Here is a 23,193-nt window from a genome sequence, read left to right on the forward strand (position 1 = left end):
AAACGTTGCTTATTTCCTTCGCTCCATAGATGCTGCCTCACCCGCTGAGTTTCTCCAGCACTTTTGTCTACCCCCATCCATCCCGTACTGAACCCCCCCCATTCAACACCACTGACATCCCCCGTGCTCTCCCCTCACAATTTTATCTACTCCAACCAACACGTACTAATTCACCTGCCTCAATCCATCCATTCTGCACCGACTGCCCCCCCCCCCCGCCATCTATCCACCCCACACTGATTCATACACACCCCCCCTCCCTGACCCTACTGTCCTGGGAATATCTTCAGAGCGAACATTGACTATGTTTGATAACGGAATGCAATCAAATGTGTTTTAATTCCCAATGTTATTATTTGTAAGATGGATTAATTAAATTGTGAACACGTGGAACATTAAAACCGCAGTGTTCGATTGTCACTGCTGCCATTGACACGTTATTACAGAATTCATTTTAGCAGCAAACCAATGCTCTTAATATGGAGTATCAGTACTGTAGTTATTTAATGAGCAACATTCACAACTATACGTGCGCATATATGTTACCATGGTCCAGTAGGCATGCAGGTGCAGCAGGCAGTGAAGAAGGCGAATGGTATGTTAGCATTCATAGCAAAAGGATTTGAGTATAGGAGCAGGGAGGTTCTACTGCAGTTGTACAGGGTCTTGGTGAGACCACACCTGGAGTATTGCATACAGTTTTGGTCTCCTAATCTGAGGAAAGACATTCTTGCCATAGAGGGAGTACAGAGAAGGTTCACCAGATTCCTGGGATGTCAGGACTTTCATATGAAGAAAGACTGGATAGACTCGGTTTGTACTCGCTAGAATTTAGAAGATTGAGGGGGGATCCTATAGAAACTTACAAGATTCTTAAGGGGTTGGACAGGCTAGATGCAGGAAGATTGTTCCCGATGTTGGGGAAGTCCAGAACAAGGGGTCACAGTTTAAGGATAAGGGGGAAATCTTTTAGGACCGAGATGAAGAAAACATTTTTCACACAGAGTGGTGAATCTCTGGAATTCTCTGCCACAGAAGGTAGTTGAGGCCAGCTCATTGGCTATATTTAAGAGGGACTAATAGAAATTGCATTAATTGCAATGTGTAAAAAGAGTTGAGATACTGTCTTATAATTTTGTCATTGTGGGATATATCATGTCTTTATTGGTGAATAAGTTTAGTTTGTGACTTTATTTGAAGCAGAAATAATATGTGAATGCTTCATATAACCATATAACAATTACAGCACGGAAACAGGCCATCTCGACCCTTCTAGTCCGTGCCGAACACGTATTCTCCCCATGTCCCATATACCTGCGCTCAGACCATAACCCTCCATTCCTTTCCCATCCATATAACTATCCAATTTATTTTTAAATGATAAAAACGAACCTGCCTCCACCACCTTCACTGGAAGCTCATTCCACACAGTCACCACTCTCTGAGTAAAGAAGTTCCCCCTCATGTTACCCCTAAACTTCTGTCCCTTAATTTTCAAGTCATGTCCCCTTGTTTGAATCTTCCCTACTCTCAGTGGGAAAAGCTTATCCAAGTCAACTCTGTCTATCCCTCTCATCATTTTAAAGACCTCTATCAAGTCCCCCCATAACCTTCTGCGCTCCAAAGAATAAAGCCCTAACTTGTTCAACCTTTCTCTGTAACTTAGTTGCTGAACCCCAGGCAACATTCTAGTAAATCTCCTCTGTACTCTCTCTATTTTGTTGACATCCTTCCTATAATTAGGCGATCAAAATTGTACACCATACTCCAGAATTGGCCTCACCAATGCCTTGTACAATTTTAACATTACATCCCAACTTCTATACTCAATGCTCTGATTTATAAAGGCCAGCACACCAAAAGCTTTCTTTACCACCCTATCTACATGAGATTCCACTTTCAGGGAACTGTGCAGTTATTCCCAGATCCCTCTGTTCACCTGCATTCTTCAATTCCCTACCATTTACCATGTACGTCCTATTTTGATTTGTCCTGCCAAGATGTAGCACCTCACACTTATCAGCATTAAACTCCATCTGCCATCTTTCAGCCCACTCTTCCAACTGGCATAAATCTCTCTGTAGACTTTGAAAATCTACTTTATTATCCACAACACCACCTATCTTAGTATCATCTGCATACTTACCAATCCAATTTACCACACCATCATCCAGATCATTGATGTACATGACAAACAACAGTGTCCTGCCAAGAGTTGAGTATAATTGAGTATAATTCCGATTGAGTATAATTCCGACTGGTAACTACGCACCTCGTCCGAGCACATTATCGCACACGTCATGCAAGCCATCTTAAATGACTACCTAAACTGTCATTTGGCAACCTAAAAAGCTGCCATGGTTGCCTGGCTGGCAACAGGGAAAAAAGTTAAGCAAGAGCCCTGTTCAGGCCATCCAAGTAAGATCATATTTGTTTCAGAATGCTTCAATCTATAATAACTGAAAAATTCATTCCGTTCTCTTATTTTTTAAGAAAGTTATGGGCTTTTATGTCAATTGACTGTCCTCGATCACAGCTTTCGTGTTAAGTTAATGGAAAAGCAATAGGGAACAAGATGCTAATTTCCGAGTATGAAAATGACCATTACCTTTTAATACTGAAGATATGAAAGTGAATTGGGTATCAAATTAAAGTTCTTTTTAAGCTTTATCTGATGGGATAAATTACAGGCTTGATTTTTAAAATCTCAAAAGGTTGCAATCTCCCACCCCTTGGCCACATTGTAGCTCCATAAATCGTCAGTTCCACAAAACTTTTCATGGAACTCTATTCTTCGTAGAATAGGCTTTGCAAAGAGTGCAGAAGTTTACCATAATGATGCCTAGATTAGGGACCATCAGCTGCAGGAAGAGTTTGGGCATATATATATATATATATTAAGAGTATTAAAAATTACGAGAAGCATAGATGGGGTGGTCAGAAGATTTTTCCCAGGATGGAAATATCAAATACTAGAAGGCATAGCTTTAAGGAGATTGGAGCAGTTTAAAGCAGATGCGCAGCGCAGGTTTTTTGTTTGCACAGTGCGCAGCAAGTGCCTGCAATGTGCTGCGGGGGATGGTGGTTAAGGCAGACACAATAGTGGCATTTAGACTTTTAGATAGGCACATGGATATGCAGGGATATGGATTATGTGTCGGCAGATAAGAGTTGGTCTTAGCATCATGTTTGGCACAGACAAGGTGGGCCAAAGGGGCTGTTCCTGTGCTGCACTGTTCGATGTAGTGTGTGTTCATGTTATCTAGTTGTTAATAAATTTGGGGATGTTCGCATGTTCACTGATAAAAAAAAAGTTCGGAACAGCCTCAACCTGGTTTTTAAGGAACGTATAAAACATGAGGTCATAAATGGATTATCGCTAGTGAATTCAATGAGATGCAGGAGTAGCCAGGGGGGAGTGTTGTGCTGAGAGCCAAAATATTCTTCTGAAATGTAGGTGCCTTATTACGAGGGCAAGAATGCACAACTCAACTTTAAATGCTAGAACTTGCACTTCATGACAAAAAAACATTCATGAACCATTCCTATCATTTGCATTTTTAACTATAGAAAAGCTGCTACTGAAAATCTGCCAATAAGTTCTGCCAACATGTTATACTTTGCAATTTTAGAAATAATTAACTCAAACAAAACATTCCTTCTATGCCAAAGTTGGTAATTTACTGTAGGTGGGGTACAAAACCAATACTGCATGCTGCCATACTACAAGCCAACTCTCTCCCTTGAGTCTGAAGAAGGGTCTCAACCCGAAACGCTACCCATTCTTTCTCTCCAGAGATGCTGCCTGGCCCGGAGTTACTCCAGCTTTTTGTGTCTACACTCTTCCTTGAGTGTTGTGTGGTACAGACGCAATTAATTCCCGAGTTATTTAGTTATTCCAGCTGATATTCAAATTCTATTCTAAGACTTCATAATACAAACTTTGAATAAATTGAATAAATAAAAGACAGAATCAGATGCACAAGAATATGTTGCACCATTTTTTAATCAAAAAAAAGATATGGGAGTAGATGAGCAATATTTTAGAGTACAGGTGCACAACCTTTTATCCGAAAGCCTTGGGACCAGACACTTTTCGTAATTCAGAATTTGTCGGTCTTCGGAATGGAAATTTTTTAGCGTAGATTTTAATGGCTGGCTCAGTGGTAGAGTGCTCGGCTCATATCCGCAAGGTCGCGAGTTTGCGCCTTGATCCTGGCAGTTACTCGATCGCGAGTTTGAGTCTTCAATGTCGTTTTTTCTTGCAGAATAAATGTTTGTATGAAATACAGTGTAGGAGAAGTGTACTGACTGTGTGGGCAGAACTTTGGAAGTGATTGCCCACCAGTCTAAAAAGCCGCTGTGTCTCCCTGTCCCTGGGATAGCAGGGGGCGATCAAACAGCACAATACCCCCTCCCCCTCCAACTCCAGAGGAATCCGCTCCCCGATGGGCCGCTACCAAAGATCATAGAGGAGCTCCTCTATGATTTTTGGCCGCTACAGCGACAAGTGGCAGTTCGCCCACAGCCCGAGCTGCGCCCCTTCATCCGCCACCCCAAGAACAAGACGTACCTTGCACACCATCAGCTTCTGCCCCTACGTGTTCCTCTGGAGTTGGAGCGGGGCTGGGCTGGAGTTGCTGCTGGCTGTGGGTCTCTGGGATCTCCGTGCTTGCAGTGGGCCTGGGGGTCGGTGGGCGGTGGTGGGAGCTGTGGACCTACGGAGCTAGCCAGCTTCGGAGCGTGGAGAGCTGCGGTGGCGCGCTGCTGCGACCCGACTCCGGTGGATGGTGACACCGGGAGCTCGCGGGTCCCCGGTGGGAGACTGCTTTGCGGGGCACCGGCAGCAGCGACTTCTCCCGCCCGAATTACGGGGTTGAGAGTGACCTGGAGGGGGGCCTTACAACGCCCGGCGCGGCTGTAAATTGCCGCGGACTTGCTAGAGCCCGCCGGGGGCTCCAACATCAAGACCGGGGCAGGGCCTTACAACGCCCGGCGTGGCTTTGAGTGGCCGCTCCCCGATGGGCCCCTACGACGCCCCGAGCTGCGCCCCGTCATCCGCAACCCAGGTTCCTCTGTAGTTGGAGTGGGGCTGGGCTGGGCTGCTGTTGGCTGTGGGTCTCTGGGATCTCCGTGCTTGCGGTGGGCTGGGGGTCGGTGTCCAATTGGTCCTGACGTCTCCGGTGATTGGCACGGTCCTGCAATCGCTGACGTGAAGACAGTGCAAAGCCCCCGCGCCGGTGCAATGGGCAGGGAGCTGGAGAGGGGAGGGAAGGGGTCACACACATGGCCGGGAAGCAGAGGGGCGTAGGTGGGGTGAAACTGAAGGGAGCGACAATCTGCACTGTGTATCGTGAGTCTACCGTGGGAACTTTTTAACTCAGCGGGCAGGCAGCAGCAGATTGTCAATTATTAACCCTCCCGCGCAATATACCCTCACCTTCTCTTTTATGAATGGGGATTTAGTTCCCCTTTCTTCGAGGACCGACCGGAGGTTCCGCTGTCACCTCTGCGGGCCGCCCTCGGTGAACGTTTTCAAGGACCTTTCTTCAAGGACCGAAAAAATGGCCGCTATTCGGAGGTTTTCGTTATTTGGATCTTCGGATAAAAGGTTGTGCACCTGTACAGGGTCATTCAATCCCTTGATCCCAAGTTGGTGCTACCACCCAAGAGAAATCTATGCTGATATTATAACCTTTCTTTACACCCAACAAAAAATGAGAATTCCAGGAACAGTTGAAGGAGAAGGTGGGTCAGATTCTAGAGTCTTATCTGCCATTTAATAAGATCATGGTTGAAATGATCTGGGTCTTGGCATGGATAAGGTGGGCCAAAGTAATTTCTTTTTTAGAGATTGTAAATGTTTGGAATTCACAGTTGCAGATGACTACTCAATACTCAATCATTAATAATATTCAGCGCTAGTTTGATTATTTTGGATATTAAATGGATCAGGAATGGAAAGCACAAGGTACCCAATAGGATCAGCCATGGAACGGTCTGACAAAAATAGCTTAAATGGCTTGTAGTTCACCCCCTGCTTTTATTTCCCTTGTTCTTGTTAAATATTTTTACTATGAATAAGTAAAGTATTATTACTGCAGAAAATGCTGGAAACACTCAGCAGGTCAGGCACCTTTGTGCAAAGAGAAACAGTTAACGCAGTAGGTCAGAGTCCCTTCATCAGAACCAGGAAAAAAATCCCTCTCCCCTCTCCTTCCAGCATTTGAAAGTGATTGCTTCCTTCATGAGTCATTGGTGGCTCCTCCATCCCCATCAATCATTCACCCTCTTTCCTTACAGCCACAGAAGATGCAAACCTGTCCTTCCGCCCGTTCCCTTCCTACCATCCAGGTGAAGCAACAATTCACTTGCACTTCTTCCACTTTAATGTACCGCATTTGGTATTCTCAATATGATCTCCTCTAGACTTGAGAAATTAAATGGAAACTAAGTGTTCACTATGCAGAGCATCAGAATTCATTCAGCAAGAGTGATCTTCAGCTTTCAATTGCCTGTCGCTTTAATTCTCCATTTCTGAGGCTGTCTGTCTGTAGTCTGCACAATCCAAACTTGAGGAACAACGTGTCATCATCAGTCTGAGCAGGTTGCAGCCTTCAGACAATATCAATAAGCGAGTTCGGTATTCCGACTGCGCATGCCCAGGTCATAGGTCACTCGAGAAAAACATTCTCGGCAGCAGGCCTGCTGCGTATATACAGACTTGCGTTTCACCCTTTCAGTCAGGAACGAACCGGGTCTTCGGCGCTGCAAGCGCTGGTGAATTGCTACGGGAGTTAGCGACACTATTTTTCCCTTCTCCACCGGTCCATGCAGAAAGCTCAGCAGTGACAATCTAATGAATCATGGTCAGGTCCTCCTCAGCCTGGGTGTATGGGTTCCATTCTCACTTGGGCTGCCCTCCCGGGTTATACAGGGTTATTATACAGGGGCGAACCACACACCGCTCTCCTGCATAACCCCAGGAGGCAGATTTGTGAGTGGAGTGTATCCCCGTTAATGACGGGTGCTCGGCTTTCGCCGGCACTGATGGGGTTAACCGACAGCCACTGGATAAGGTGAGAGGTGCAGCTGATGGTCCCCGGCCTGTCGGGAAACGAGTTCCTCGGGAGTTGGAGCAGAGTTGAGCTGGAGTTAGCGCTTCTTCTCCGCGCTGGCTGTAAGCCTGGGGCCGCCACTTCTCCGGGCTGGTGTCCCATCAGCCCAGGGTCACCCCGGACATCTCCGGCCTCCCCCAGACAGGGATGGAGCACTCGGGAGGGGACGGGGATGGTCCAGTAGCAATTCAACAGCGCTTGCAGCGCCGGACACCCACGTTTGATCCTGACTACGGATGAAACGCAGGTCTGTACACATGCAGCAGCTCAGTTGCCGAGAACGTCTCTTCGCCGGTCCAGTCTCTCCCCGTCTCTCACCTGCATCTGCCCCCCTCTCACTCGCTGTTACACCCCGCTCTCCCGCTACCTGGCACCCCCCCCCCCCTTCCTCAGATTAAAAAAAAAAATTACACATAAATTATGAATAAAGATAAGAAAATGTTTCAAACACAAATAATATTTTCTTATTCCAGTAGTAAACACATTAAGGATTAAATGAAAATAATAAATTCTTTAACTTTTTGAATATCTCATAATTACAGATTACTAGAACTGGGACTGTGTAAGTAGTGTGTGAACAGCAAAACAAGAAAGGAAGCTATTGAGTTGACAGAATTCTAGATTAATTAATTGATAGAATAGTTAACAATTTATACACAGTTTATACCGCCAGCGCTTCGTTCGCATTTTCTTTATCACAAATGACCTTTGACAAATCCCATAATTCCTTGCATTATTCGGAATACCGAACTCGCTTATTATCAATTTTCTTTGTCGTTAAGACTGACCGTTCCTACAAGTCATCTATCTACAATTTTGGCTCCGTTTTCTCTCTCCATTAGTTTAAGCCCTGACCTGCATGACATATCCCACAGCCCTGCTGTTAGCAACACAAATAAACATTAACTGACACATTTGTTCTGTCACAGATGTTCCATTCATCCTATCCATTCTCACTAACCTTTTCTGCAATGAAACCAATTCATTATTTCTTTCCCAGTTCTGAGGACGTGTCTCAATCATGAGACCTGAACCCTGTTTGTGCTTCCACGGATGCTGCCAGACCTGTTGTGTATTTCCAGCATTTTCAGTTTTTACATCAAATTTCCAGGATGTACTTTGTTCTAAAATACAAAATGCTAGAAACATAGAAAATAGGTGCAGGAGTAGGCCATTTGGCCCTTAGAGCCAGCACCGCCATTCAATGTGATCATGTCTGATCATCCAAAATCAGTACCCCGTTCCAGCTTTTTCCCCATATCCCTTAATTCCCTTAAACCAAAGAGCTAAATCTAACTCTCTTGAAACTCCACAGGTGCTACCTGACCCAATGAGTACCTCCAGTATTTTGTATTTTGCTCAAGAGTCCTACATCTGTAGCACCTTGTGGCTCCATGTACTTAGTGTTTTGCATTTTCATGCAGCTTTCCAGAATGTACACAATTGTCCATATTTCTGCACGAATTAATTCCCCACTACAAATACATCACTTTGAATAGGCACTAAACGGCCATACCCTGACAGCAGGCCTGGCTCGCCCGCCGGGGATCTGGGAGAGTGAAGCCAAAGCTCGACCACTACTCGCCCCGAAGACTGAGAACTGGAGAGGAGGTGGAGGGAGGCGGTGGCGGACACTGGACAAATGACTGTAGGAAGAACCGGGGATCAGAAGAAGTTCCCAACCCGAAACATCATCCATCCTTTTTCTCCATGGATGCTGCCTGACAAATTCAGTTTCTACAGCACTTTGTGTCTATCTTTGGTATAAACAAACATCTTTGGTATAAACAAACATCTGTATTTCGTTTCTACACGACTATTAGTGATTAGCAAGAGATACGACTGATTGGCTCTAGCCCGAGTGGGAGGAGAGAAGTGAGTCAGAGGGGTGAAAACAGTTGAAAAGTAGAAGCCAAGCACAGGCAGACTTTACTCAGAACTGCTGTAGATTTGGGAGCAACAGCAGCAGGAGTTTAGCAAGAGATACGACTGATTGGCTTTAGCCCGAGTGGGAGGAGAGAAGTGAGTCAGAGGGGTGAAAACAGTTGAAAAGTAGAAGCCAAGCACAGGCAGACTTTACTCAGAACTGCTGTAGATTTTGGGAGCAACAGCAGCAGGAGTTTAGCAAGAGATACGACTGATTGGCTCTAGCCCGAGTGGGAGGAGAGAAGTGAGTCAGTGCCGGGAAACCAGTTGAAAACTGAGGAATTTGTAAACTGAGGTTTGCAAATTGGTAAATCAGGCAATTTATCCGTCAATTTAAGCAAGACGGCTCTTAGCAAGCGGCAGTGAGTGAGCGGCCCTGTGAGAAAAGTGTGAGTCTTTGGCTCGAGAGTCTTCGGCTGAGGAGACCACGCAATACGCTTGAGAGGTAGAGACGAAAGAAGGAGATGTCAGGCAAGCTGATTCAGTGCGATGCTTGCAGTATGTGGGAGGTCAAGGACACCGCTGGTGCCTCTGGCTGCTACAAATGCGAGAAGTGCATCCAGGTAGAGCTCCTGAAGGGCCGTGTTTGGGAACTGGAGAAGCAAGTGGATGACCTCCGGTTCGTCCGAGAAACAGAGTCGTTCCTCGACAAGTCCTACAGTACGATTGTTACACCTAAGGTACTGGAAGAGAGAAGGTGGGAGACAGTGAGAAAGGGAGGGAAGCATGGAATGCCAACGTCCCCGGGTGTTGTACCTCTTGAGAACAGGTTCACCCACTTAGAAGCTGTCGGGACAGAAGACGTGTTTACACTGAGCGGCGGACTGGCTTGCGATGCGAATAGGGCTGTTGAGCCAGAACCAAAAAGGCCTAAGGCAGGCAACGCCATTGTAGTGGGAGACTCCATTGTGAGAGGTACGGACAGGGGTTTCTGCGGCAACAGACGGGATGCGAGGATGGTGTGCTGCCTTCCTGGTGCCAGGATCCAGGATGTCACGGACAGAGTGCAGAAAATCCTCAAGGGCGAAGGTGGTAGTGCATGTCGGCACAAACGATGTCAGAAAGAAGGGGATGAATATTCTGCAGCGTGACTTTAGAGAGCTCGGAAAAATGCTGAAAAGCAGGACCTCCAGGGTTGTTATCTCCGGTTTGCTTCCAGTTCCTCGTGCTGGCGAGAGCAGGAACAGGGAGATACGGGACCTGAACGTGTGGCTGAGGAACTGGTGCACGGGGCAGGGATTTAGATTCTTAGATCACTGGGATCTGTTTTGAGGTAAGGGGGAACTATACAAAAGGGACGGATTGCATCTTAACAGGTGTGGGACCAGCATTCTGGCAGGCAGGTTTGCCACTGCTACACGGGTGGTTTTAAACTGAATAAGGGGGATGGGGTGTCAAATGGAATAGTGGAGGATGGAGTTAAAGGGAAAGGGTTTCTTAAATATGTGAGCGTAGAGACAGAGGGGTGTAAAATGAGGGTAGAAGCAATAGGTAGTAAGGTGAAAAGTAAAAGTGGCAGGCCGGCAAATCCAGGGCAAAAATTCAAAAGGGCCACTTTTCAGCATAATAGTATAAGGGGTAAGAGTGTTGTAAAAACAAGCCTGAAGGCTTTGTGTCTCAATGCAAGGAGCATTCGTAATAAGGTGGATGAGTTGAATGTGCAGATAGCTACAGGTGCACAACCTTTTATCCGGAGTTCCGGAAACCGAAAAACTCCGAAAACCGGCCATTTTTTCCAGGATGTCGTCTGCACACCAAAGCTCGCGTTTGGCGCCAAACTTGACCCGAAACGACCCACGGTCAACCCAAGTCTGTACTACTGTAGCGGCTGCCTCCTCCCCGGAGACCGGGGAGACACTTAAACATCTGTAAATCATTGCTTAAATGTTAGTCAGTTAGTTTGGAGGGCTTTTATGTGAAGGGGGGGGGGAGGTGAAGGGGGAAACTTTAATTCTTAGTCCCCTACCTGGTCGGAGAGGCGGGGAGCGGTCAATGCCTTACCGGGTCGCCGTGCAGTAAGCTCCGGAGCGCTGCGGCCGCCGACTCCCAGCTGGGGCTGCGGGCGTCCGGCCGCGGGCGGCGCCGGTTGTAGTTCCGACCCCGGCAACTTTACCCCTGGCTGCGCGGCGCTCCAAATCCATCGCGGCCCGCGGCCGGACGCCCGCAGACCCAGCACCGCTGTGGCCGCCAACATGTTGTGTGTCGGCGGCCACAGCGCTCCGGAGCTTACCGCACGGCGACCCGGTAAGGCATTGCCTGCTCCCCGCTGGTATCCCAGCGCTGCGACGCCGCCGACTCCCAACATCGCGGAGCTGGGGCTGCGGGCGTCCGGCCACGGGCGGCGCTGGATTTGGAGCGCCGCGCAGCCAGGGGTAGAGTTGCCGGGGTCGGAACTACAACCGGCGCCGCCCGCGGCCGGACGCCCGCAGCCCCAGCTGGGAGTCGGCGGCCGCAGCGCTCCGGAGCTTACTGCACGGCGACCCGGTAAGGCATTGACCGCTCCCCGCCTCTCCGACCACGTAGGGGACTAAGTATTAAAGTTTCCCCCTTCACCCCCCCCCCCCACATAAAATCCCTCCAAACTAACTGACTAACATTTAAGCAATGATTCCCCGGTCTCCGGGGAGGAGGCAGCCGCTCTAGACTTTTCAAGCCGCCCGTGCTACCTACCTAATCTACGCTAAAAATCTTCCATTCGGAAATCCGAAAAATTTCCGAAATCAGACAAGTGTCTGGTCCCAAGGCTGTCGGATAAAAGGTTGTGCACCTGTATTAACGACTATGATATAGTTGGGATCACGGAGACATGGCTCCAGGGTGACCAAGGCTGGGAGCTCAATATCCCTATTCAATATTCAGGAGGGCTAGACAGAAAGGGAAAGGAGGTGGGGTAGTGTTGCTGGTTAGAGAGCAGATTAATGCAATAGAAAGGAAGGACATTAGCTTTGAGGATGTGGAATCGATATGGGTAGAGCTGCGAAATACTAAGGGGCAGAAAACGCTAGTGGGAGTTGTGTACAGGCCACCTAACAGTAGTAGTGGAGTTGGGGATGGCATCAAACAGGAAATTAGAAATGCGTGCAACAAAGGTAAAACAGTTATAATGGGTGACTTCAATCTACATATAGATTGGGTGAATCAAATTGGCAAGGGTGCTGAGGAAGAGGATTTCTTGGAATGTATGCGGGATTTCTAAACCAACATGTAGAGGAACCAACGAGAGAGCAGGCTATTCTAGACTGGGTATTGAGTAATGAGGAAGGGTTAGTTAGCAGTCTTGTTGTACGTGCCCCCTTGGGCAAGAGTGACCATAATATGGTTGAGTTCTTCATTAGGATGGAGAGTGACATCGTTAATTCAGAAACAAGGGTCCTGAACTTAAAGAAAGGTAACTTTGAGGGTTTGAGACGTGAATTGGCCAAGATAGACTGGCGATTGATTCTTAATGGCAATGGAAGGCATTTAAAGACTGCATGGATGAACTACAACAATTGTTCATCCCAGTTTGGCAAAAAAATAAATCAGGGAAGGTAGTGCATCCGTGGATAACAAGGGAAATCAGGGATAGTATCAAAACAAAAGATGAAGCGTACAAATTAGCCAGAAAAAGCAGCCTACCAGAGGACTGGGAGAAATTCAGAGACCAGCAGAGGAGGACAAAGGGCTTAATTAGGAAAGGGGAAATAGATTATGAAAGAAAACTGGCAGGGAACATAAAAACTGACTGCAAAAGCTTTTATAGATATGTGAAGAGAAAAAGATTAATTAAAACAAATGTAGGTCCCTTGCAGTCAGAAACGGGTGAATTGATCATGGGGAACAAGGACATGGCAGACCAATTGAATAACTACTTTGGTTGTGTCTTCACTAAGGAAGACATAAATAATCTGCCGGAAATAGCAGGGGACCGGGGGTCAAATGAGATGGAGGAACTGAGTGAAATCCAGGTTAGCTGGGAAGTGGTGTTGGGTAAATTGAATGGATTAAAGGCCGATAAATCCCCAGGGCCAGATAGGCTGCATCCTAGAGTACTTAAGGAAGTAGCCCCAGAAATAGTGGATGCATTAGTGATAATTTTTCAAAACTCTTTAGATTCTGGAGTAGTTCCTGAGGATTGGAGGGTAGCTAATGTAACACCACTTTTTAAAAAGGGAGGGAGAGAAAACGGGGAATTACAGACCAGTTAGTCTAACGTCGGTAGTGGGGAAACTGCTAGAATCAGTTATTAAAGATGGGATAGCAGCACATTTGGAAAGTGGTGAAATCATTAGACAAAGTCAGCATGGATTTATGAAGGGTAAATCATGTCTGACGAATCTTATAGAATTTTTCGAGGATGTAACTAGTAGAGAGGATAAGGGAGAACCAGTGGATGTGTTATATCTGGACTTTCAGAAGGCTTTCGACAAGGTCCCACATAAGAGATTAGTATACAAACTTAAAGCATACGGTATTGGGGGTTCAGTATTGATGTGGATAGAGAACTGGCTGGCAGACAGGAAGCAAAGAGTAGGAGTAAACGGGTCCTTTTCACAATGGCAGGCAGTGACTAGTGGGGTACCACAAGGCTCAGTTCTGGGACCCCAGCTATTTACGATATATATTAATGATTTGGACGAGGGAATTGAATGCAACATCTCCAAGTTTGCGGATGACACGAAGCTGGGGGGCAGTGTTAGCTGTGAGGAGGATGCTAGGAGGCTGCAAGGTGACTTGGATAGGCTGGGTGAGTGGACAAATGCATGGCAGATGCAGTATAATGTGGAGAAATGTGAGGTTATCCACTTTGGTGGCAAAAACAGGAAAGTAGATTATTATTTGAATGGTGGCCGATTAGGAAAGGGGGAGATGCAACGAGACCTGGGTGTCATGGTACACCAGTCATTAAAAGTAGGCATGCAGGTGCAGCAGGCAGTGAAGAAGGCGAATGGTATGTTAGCATTCATAGCAAAAGGATTTGAGTATAGGAGCAGGGAGGTTCTACTGCAGTTGTACAGGGTCTTGGTGAGACCACACGTGGAGTATTGCGTACAGTTTTGGTCTCCTAATCTGAGGAAAGACATTCTTGTCATAGAGGGAGTACAGAGAAGGTTCACCAGACTGATTCCTGGGATGTCAGGACTTTCATATGAAGAAAGACTGGATAGACTCGGTTTGTACTCACTAGAATTTAGAAGATTGAGGGGGGATCTTATAGAAACGTACAAAATTCTTAAGGGGTTGGAGAGGCTAGATGCAGGAAGATTGTTCCCGATGTTGGGGAAGTCCAGAACAAGGGGTCACAGTTTAAGGATAAAGGGGAAATCTTTTAGGACCGAGATGAGGAAAACTTTTTTCACACAGAGTGGTGAATCTGTGGAATTCTCTCCCGCAGAAGGTAGTTGAGGCCAGTTCATTGGCTATATTTAAGAGGGAGTTAGATGTGGCCCTTGTAGCTAAAGGGATCAGGGGGTATGGAGAGAAGGCAGGTACAGGATACTGAGTTGGATGATCAGCCATGATCATATTGAATGGCGGTGCAGGCTCGAATGGCCTACTCCTGCACCTATTTTTCTATGTTATTGCACATAGACTCAGTGGGCTGTTTCTTTGCATTATGTGCTAACCAGGGATTATACTTATGTCTAGCAATAATCTCGCTAATTTGTATGCAAAAGAAAAATCTCACTGCACCCCGATACACGTTTTAATAAAGGAACCGTTGAACATTAAAATAAAAATCCTCCATCTCACAAGTGTTTTGTGTCCATAGGAAGTCAACCTGACATCAAAACTGACACCAACCTCCGCCAATCACGCAGCGGAAGATTACGTCACCGCCTTGAATGAACCAATCGTTGTGGAGCTCGGGGGCGGGCCATCGACCCGCCCACCATGGAGCGAAGCCCAGCACTAGGCCTCAGGCTTTCATTCTTCCTTCAGGCTAACATATAGTTCGTTCATACAATCAGTTAACGGGAGGTAAACGCGTTATAATCAAAATATGAATGGATAATTCCCATAAACCGATGTTACAATTAAAAAAGGCGTCCGTGATTTTGCAGGCGGTCCGAATGAATGACAGTCGGGGTGCGGCTGCTGCCATAGCAGCGGCCAGCGTTTGCAAAGGGCGGTTAACAATTATTTTTATTTGGTTTGGCTGAACCGATGTCTTTAATTCCTCTCCTCCACGAGTTGCTAACGGCTAATGTCGGGCGGGCTACTCACGTTGTCGATAACCACCGGCTGGTTGGCGATCACATCGTACGACTCCATCCCGCAGCCGCCCTGCCTCACCTCGCCCAGGGCGCAACAACGCATGCGCCGCCCCGGACCATGACATCACCGCCATCCAGTCAATCACAGGCACGGCGACGTAAGGAACTGCAGATGCTGGTTCAAAGTGTAAAACAAGGGACTGCAGATGTTGGTTTACAAAGTGTAGACACAAGGGACTGCAGATGCTGGATTACAAAGTGTAGACACGAGGAACTTCAGATGCTTGATTCCAAAGTGCTGGAGTAACTCAACAGGTCAGCAACATCTCTGGAGGACAAGGATCACAATCAGGTTGCACTGAAACTGGAAATTTGGTCCACACAAAGAACTGCAGATGCTGGGTTACAAAGTGTAGAAACAAGGGACTGCAGATGTTGATTTACAAAGAGTGGGCACAAGGAACTGCAAATACTGGTTGACAAAATAGGACACAAAGTGCTGGAGTAATTCAATGGGACAGCAACATCTCTGGAGAACATGGATCACAATAAAATCGATGAACTACGGCGGCGGATCACCACACAAACGGATCGCCGACTGCAACGCCATGGTCTTTACCGAAACATGGCTCAACGATAACATCCCGGACAACGCCATCGAGCTGGATGGGCGCACTGTCTTCAGGGCCGACAGAACAGCGGAGGACCAAGGGCGGCGGACTGTGCATTTATGTGAACAACTCATGGTGTACGGACGTTGTTAGGATTGGTAGTCACTGCTCTGCTGACCTGGAATATCTGATGATAAAGTGCAGGCCCTTCTATCTGCCCAGAGAATTTACATCGATTGTTATCACTGCAGTCTATGTACCCCCGGACGCTAATGCCAGGCTAGCAATGGAAGCTGCTATCAGCTAACAACTAACTGCACACCCAGAGGCTTTTATTGTTGCGGGTGATTTTAACCACTCCAACCTTAAAACTGTACTCCCCAGGTTCCATCAACATGTCTCCTGTCCAACGAGAGGAGACAATATTCTGGATTTAGTATACACTAATATTACTGAAGCCTACAAAGCCCTCCCCCTCCCCCACCTGGGTCAGTCTGACCACCTCTCTCTGTTGTGTTCAAGAAGGAACTGCAGATGCTGGAAGATCGAAGGTACACAAAAATGTTGGAGAAACTCAGCGGGTGCAGCAGCATCTATGGAGCGAAGGAAGGATTCCTTCGCTCCATAGATGCTGCTGCACCAGCATTTTTGTGTACCCACCTCTCTCTGTTCCTGCTCCCCAAATACACACCTCTCATCAGACGTGTGAAACCAACCGTGAGGACAGTGAAGGTTTGGCCTGAGGGGGCTGTCTCTGCACTACAGGAACAGTTTCAGCAAACAGACTGGAGTCTGTTTGCCACTCAGTCCACCTTTGACTCCCAAGTGGACATTAACACATACACCTCATCCGTTTTGGACTATATAAAATTCTGCACCGACAACGTCACTACCCATAAACAAATAAAGACCTTCCCTAATCAGAAGCCGTGGATGAGCAGAGAGGTCAGACTCTTGCTGAAGGCTCGCGATGCCGCTTTTAGATCTGGCGATGCTGAGGGATACAACTCATCCAGGGCCAACCTGAAAAAGGGAATCAGGAGCGCTAAACTCAAACACAAACGGCAGATCGAGGAGCATTTTCAAAACAACTCCGACCCCAGACGCATGTGGCAAGGCATCAAGTCCATTGCCGACTACCATAAAGTTAACACCCCCCCCCCAGACAACGCCTCCCTTCCTGACGAGCTAAACTACTTCTATGCTCGTTTTGACCGGGACAACAAAACGCCAGCCATCAAAGCTGCCCCACCCCCGAACGAACAACCCCTCAGTCTCTCCACCTCTGCTGTACAAGGCGCACTGAGCAAGGTGAATGAACACAAAGCCGCCGGCCCTGATGGCATCCCCGGGCGTGTGCTCAGGGCATGTGCTCGACAACTATCCCTGGTCTTCACCGACATTTTCAATCTGTCACTGGCCAGGGTGTCGTCCCTACTTGCCTCAAGACCTCAACCATTGTGCCAGTGCCCAAACAGTCAGCTTCAGGGAGTCTCAACGACTTCCGCCCAGTGGCACTCACCCCTGTCATCGCAAAGTGCTTTGAGCGGCTGATCTTGGCTCACCTCAAAGCCAGCCTCCCCCCCCACACTGGACCCCCATCAGTTTGCCTACCGGACCAACAGGTCTACAGAGGACGCCATATCTGCGGCCCTACACTCTACCCTGACCCACCTGGACAACAACAACTCCTACATCAGGTTGTTGTTCATCGACTTCAGCTCCGTCTTTAACACTGTCATCCCCGCCAGCTTGATCACCAAACTCAGCGGACTTGGCATCACCACTTCCCTCTGCAATTGGACACTGGATTTCCTCACCAACAGACCACACTCTGTTAGGATCAACAACCTCACCTCCTCCACTCTAACACTGAACACTGTGTGCTCAGCCCTCTCCTCTAATCCCTCTTCACCCATGACTGCGTCCCTAAGTATGGCTCCAACGCCATCATAAAATTTGCCGATGACACCACAGTGGTAGGACTGATCAGCGACAACAACGAATCAGCCTATAGGGAGGAGGTCCAGAACCTGGCAGCCTGGTGTGCCAACAATAACCTCGTCCTCAACTCCAAGAAGACGAAGGAAATCATTGTTGACTTCAGGAAGACCAGAGGTGGCAGACATACCCCCATCCACATAAACGGGACTGAGGTGGAGCACGTCACCAACTACAAATTCCTCGGGGTACACATCTCAAAGGATCTGTCCTGGTCCCTCAATACCACCAAATTGATCAAAAAGGCACAGCAGCGCCTTTACTTTCTGAGGAGGCTCAAGAAAGCTCACCTGTCCCCCCAGATCCTGTCCAACATCTACCACTGTACCATCGAAAGCATCCTGACCACCTGCTTAACAGTATGGTACAGCAGCTGCACCGCAGCTGACAGGAAGGCACTGCAACGGGTGGTGAAAACCGCTCAGCACATCATCGGTGCCCTGTCCCTGCCATGGATGCCCTCCACCGAAAACGGTGTCTGAGACGGGCCGGGAAAATCATCAAGGACCCCTCTCAACCTAACCATGGACTGTTTGCCCTCCTCCCATCAGGGAGGCGGTACAGGAGCCTCAGGTCTCGCACAAGCAGGCTGAGGAACAACTTTTTCAACAGCACCATTACACTGCTAAACTCAGAGTCCCGTCGCTAGCTATCTTTACTCTCCCATTTGTATACAGTTATTTGCCTATGTACCAGTTTTAATTCATCCACAATCCACACATTGTTAACCAGTATTTTTTTTTTTTATTGTATGCTTATTTTGTATTTTTATTTTTACTTCTACTATCTTGCACTATGACTATGACCAGACGCTAAACTGCATTTCGTTGTACCTATGCTCGTATTTGTGCAATGACAATAAAGTTGAATTGAATTGAAAAAAAAAAGAAGACAATCACAGGACGTGCAGAGACCGGAAAGTTTGGGAGACACAAGGAACTGCAGATGCTGATGTACAAAGTGTAAACACAAGGAACTGGAGATCCTAGTTTACAAAAAAATACCCAATTTGCTGGAGCAAAATTCAGTGGGCCAGGCAACAACCCTGGAGGACATGGATCACAATCACAGGTTGTGTAGAAACTGGAATTTGTAGGGGCACAAGGAACTTATAACAATATTTTAAAGACTAAAAATAATCGCAATCTATAGTTGCAAGCATAAGATTGTAGCGATGTGGTTGGCATCTAAATCATTACAAAGCACGTTGGGGAAAGAGGCCAGGGCAACAGGTTATTGTGAATAGAAAAAAAGTTAAAAAATAACCAACTCAAAAAAAAGACTGGGAAGTGTTTTCATTTTGAACAGGCCACACACAAGGATAGTTAATGACCTGTGAATTTCTCTGGGAAGAGTCATAGTCATACATCATTTGGCGCAACTTGCCATGCCGACCAAGATGCCCCATTTACACTAGTTCCACCTGCCTGCATTTGGCTCACATCCCAAACCTTTCTTCAAAACCTTTTGCTGTCCATTACCTGTCCAAATGTCTTTTAGAGGAATTGAAAACAGCTTAACTGGAAGAATATTCTCCAATATCGATGGAGTGATCATAGGATAGTGAATTGGAAGGTGTTCTGAGACGCTATCTGTGAAAAATGCATTCACTTTAATGGACCAAATGTGCGGTGTACAACTGGTATTTAGTAAAGAGGACCAAAATAGAATTCTTCCACATTCTTTCAGGGTTGCAAACCTTCCAACATGTGGGATTTATCAGAAGGGAATGTAAAGAGCAGCACATTTTGCAAAGGACAAAATTGCAGATTCATTTTTCAGATACTCGTCTGGTTGATCTTTCAGTCAGAGTTGGCCACTGTAAAAAAGGGCATACTTTCCAGATGTAAGTCTCTCATATTCGGATTCTGCATCCCAGAGTATACCACCTCAATGTCAGGGTCTTGTGCAGTACAGTGAAAAGGCCTCTTCCATAATTGATTGGGGTACAAGGCTCTTCCAGTTATAAATATTGTAACTGAAATAAAGTTGAACATGCTGATAAAGCTTAGGCAACATCTTTGGACAAAAAAAAAAAAATTTCAGCAATGAGACCCTAAACTCCTAAATTCGAAATGTTAACTGGTTCTCTTTCCGCAGAGGTTGCTTAACCTGATGAGTGTTTCTAGAACTTCTGTTTCTATTTCAGATTTCCAGCATCCACACCTTTTAATCTGATTATCAAATACAAATCATTGAAAAAAATAAGGCAAGCAAAAATGATTTCAAAAGTTGCAACCTTTTCCACTAAAGGTTTTGCCCTGCAATCCCCATTAAAAACAGTAACGTTTTACCCTGATCTGGTGCAGGATCGAAGAGCGGTTTTCACGGTGTAATGTTGTGAAATCCCAGCAAGTTAGGGATTAAAAGTTTATGTTTGATCGTTTAAGGAAATCTAGGAATTACTGCATTTTCACTGCAAAGAAATAGCCAGAAAGGTCTGGCCCAGTAATTACAGTGTGTGTGTGTGTTGTAAGGCCTCTTCAGATTCATAGGTGACACCCAGGGCCGGATTTAGATGAAGAGAGGCCCTAGGCTGTTCCACTTGTGAGGCCCCTCCCAATCCCCCATCCCCACGACTAGAGGAAGATGGTCTACCAGATTGACACCGATTTGCAGCCAAGCGTGGCCAATGAAATAAGGGGCTGGAAAGCTGCGCTTTTTATTTATTTATTTATTGCCAGTGCGAGTGTTGAGTTATCGGCTTAAAACACTATTTTTCTGAAGGAAGGAAAATTACTGAAGGGTTGTTTAGAGACTACAGTGCGTTGAGACAGCATATGTAAGAAAGGCCTATGACAGTGTCAAAAATATTATACACCTTGCAGGGCTCTCACTTTTTTTCTCTTGCATGATGCGTGCGACAATGTGCTCAGACGAAGTGCGTAGTTACCAGTCGGAATTATGCTCAATGAAGCATTCACATATTATTTCTGCTTCAAATAAAATCACAAACTAAACATATTCACCAAATAAGGCATGATGCCATAATGACATGCAGCAAAATTATAATATAGTATCTCAACTCTTTTTACACATTGCAATGAATGTAATTTCTATTATTTCTTTCCACTTCCAAACAAAAATGTGGTTTGATTATTCAGCGTTTGATCAACCTCGGTGAGACCAAGCGCAGGCTTGGCCATCGCTTCGCAGAACACCTCCACTCAGTTCAGAATAACTAACCTGATCTCCCGATGGCTCAACTCCCGCTCCCATTCCGAATCCGACCTTTCTGTCCTGGGCCCCCTCCATGGCCAGAGTGAGGCCCACCGCATATTAGAGGAGCAGCACTTCATATTTCCTTGGGTAGTTTATACCCCAGCGGTATGAACATTGGCTTCTCTATTTTGAGGTAGTCCTTGCTTTCTCCCTCCTGCCCCTCCCATTCCCAGCTCTCCCACCACCTACTGTCTCCGCCTCTTTCTTTCTTTTTCGTGTCCCTCCCCCGACATCAATCTGAAGAAGGGTCTCGACCCGAAACGTTGCCTATTCCTTCGCTCCATAGATGCTGCCTTACCCGCTGATTTTCTCCAGCTTTTTTGTCTACCGATGAGATCCCACCACTGGCCACATCTTCCCATCTCCTCCCCTGTTGGCTTTCCGCAGAGACCGCTCCCTCCGTAATTCCATGGTCAATTTATCCCTTCCCACCCAAACTACTCCCTCTCGTGGCACTTCTCTTACAACCGCAGGAAATGCTACACTTGTCGTTTTACCTCCCCCCTTGACTCCATTCAAGGACCCAAGCAGTCTTTCCAGGTGCGGCAGAGGTTCACCTGCACCTCCTCCAACCTCATCTATTGCATCCGCTGCTCTAGGTGTCAGCTGCTCTACATCGTGAGACCAAGCATAGGCTTGGCGATTGCTTCGCCCAACACATCCGCTCGGTTCGCAATAACCAACCTGATCTCCCGGTGGCTCAGCACTTCAACTCCCCCTCCCATTCCAAATCCGACCTTTCTGTCCTGGGCCACTTCCATGGCCAGCGTGAGGCCTACCGTAAAGTGGAGGAGCAGCACCTCATATTTCGCTTGGGCAGTTTATACCCCAACGGTATGAACATTGACCTCCAATTTTAGGTAATCCCTGCTTTCTCCTCCACTTCCCAGTTCTCCCCCAACCCACTGTCTCTGCCTCTTCCTTTCTTCTTCCCTTCCCCCCCACCCTCACATCAGTCTGAAGAAGGGTCTCAACCCGAAACGTCGCCTATTTCCCTCGCTCCATAGATGCTGCCTCACCTGTTGAGTTTCTCCAGCATTTTTGTCTACCCATTCACACAAGTTCTGTTATCCCACTTTCCTCACCCACTCCCTACACATTAGAGGCAAATTTACAGAGACAAGTTAACCTACAAAGCCAATGCGTCTTTGGGATGTGGGAGGAAACCCACACGCTTGCAGGGAGAATGTGCAAATTCAACACAGGCAGTGCTCGAGGACAAGATCGAACACAGATCTCTGGTGTGTGAGGCAGCAAGTCTACCAGCTGTGCCACTATATTTTGTTTTCTAACACACACAAAATTATACGTTGATAACTTTGGTTACTAAAAAAATGAAAATATCCATTTTCAGTCTTAAATCTCCAAGTGACGCTATGTTCCCCTTTACAGCTACTGTATTTTTAAATTCAGTTTAAAACTATGGGGCAGTGCATTGGCCATAAAGTTGCTGCCTAAAAGTGCCAGAGACCCGGAATTGATCCTGAATATGGGTGCTGTCTGTATGGAGTTTGCTCCTTTTCCATTTGATCACATGGGTTTTCTCCAGGTGCTCTTATTTCCTTCCACATTCCAAAGGTGTGCAGGAACCTTTTTCAGACCCAACCCAAAACATAATATTTTCCTTTTGTCCAGAGATTCTGTCTGACCTGTTGAGTTACTCCAGCTTTTTGTGTCCATCTTCAGTTTAAACCAGCATCTGCAGTTCCTTCCTACACACACGATACTATACGATAGAACTTTATAAGGAGGGAAATTGTGTGTGTGTGGGTATATATATTATACACACACACACACACACACATATATATATGTTTGGCGATGGATCCTCCACCACCTCCTGTATAAATTCTATTTAGAATATTTTTGAGGACCAGGAAACCAGAAGCAAGAGTTACTCCAGGGAGTTACTCCAGCTCCAGGGAGTGATTCTGCGTTGGTTTTCAGCGGTCGCGGCGAGGCGACGACCAGACAGCAATGGCGGCCAGATCTCCCACAATTCAAAACGAGGGAGAATGTGCCCAGCACCGACCAGTTGCCGTGGCAGTGCGCTTGTGCAGGGCGGCCGATGATGTGCTGGCCGTGGTTGTGCGCATGTGCAGGGGGAGGATGTGCTGG

The 23,193-nt window shown here is 46.9% G+C and overlaps 1 protein-coding gene across 1 annotated transcript in view; it reads right to left on the reverse strand.

The window, feature by feature from the left end:
- Positions 1-15,365, reverse strand: part of actr1a (actin related protein 1A) — a 38,419-nt gene extending 23,054 nt beyond the window's left edge. Inside the window, exon 1 of the mRNA XM_033034032.1 lies at positions 15,252-15,365. Coding sequence (XP_032889923.1) covers positions 15,252-15,344 — 93 coding nt within the window. The 5' untranslated portion in view covers positions 15,345-15,365. The remainder of the gene's footprint in view (positions 1-15,251) is intronic.
- Positions 15,366-23,193: the final 7,828 nt, after the last annotated feature.

The sequence above is a fragment of the Amblyraja radiata genome, chromosome 15 (assembly GCF_010909765.2).
Source record: "Amblyraja radiata isolate CabotCenter1 chromosome 15, sAmbRad1.1.pri, whole genome shotgun sequence".
In the NCBI taxonomy this organism is placed as follows: domain Eukaryota; kingdom Metazoa; phylum Chordata; class Chondrichthyes; order Rajiformes; family Rajidae; genus Amblyraja; species Amblyraja radiata.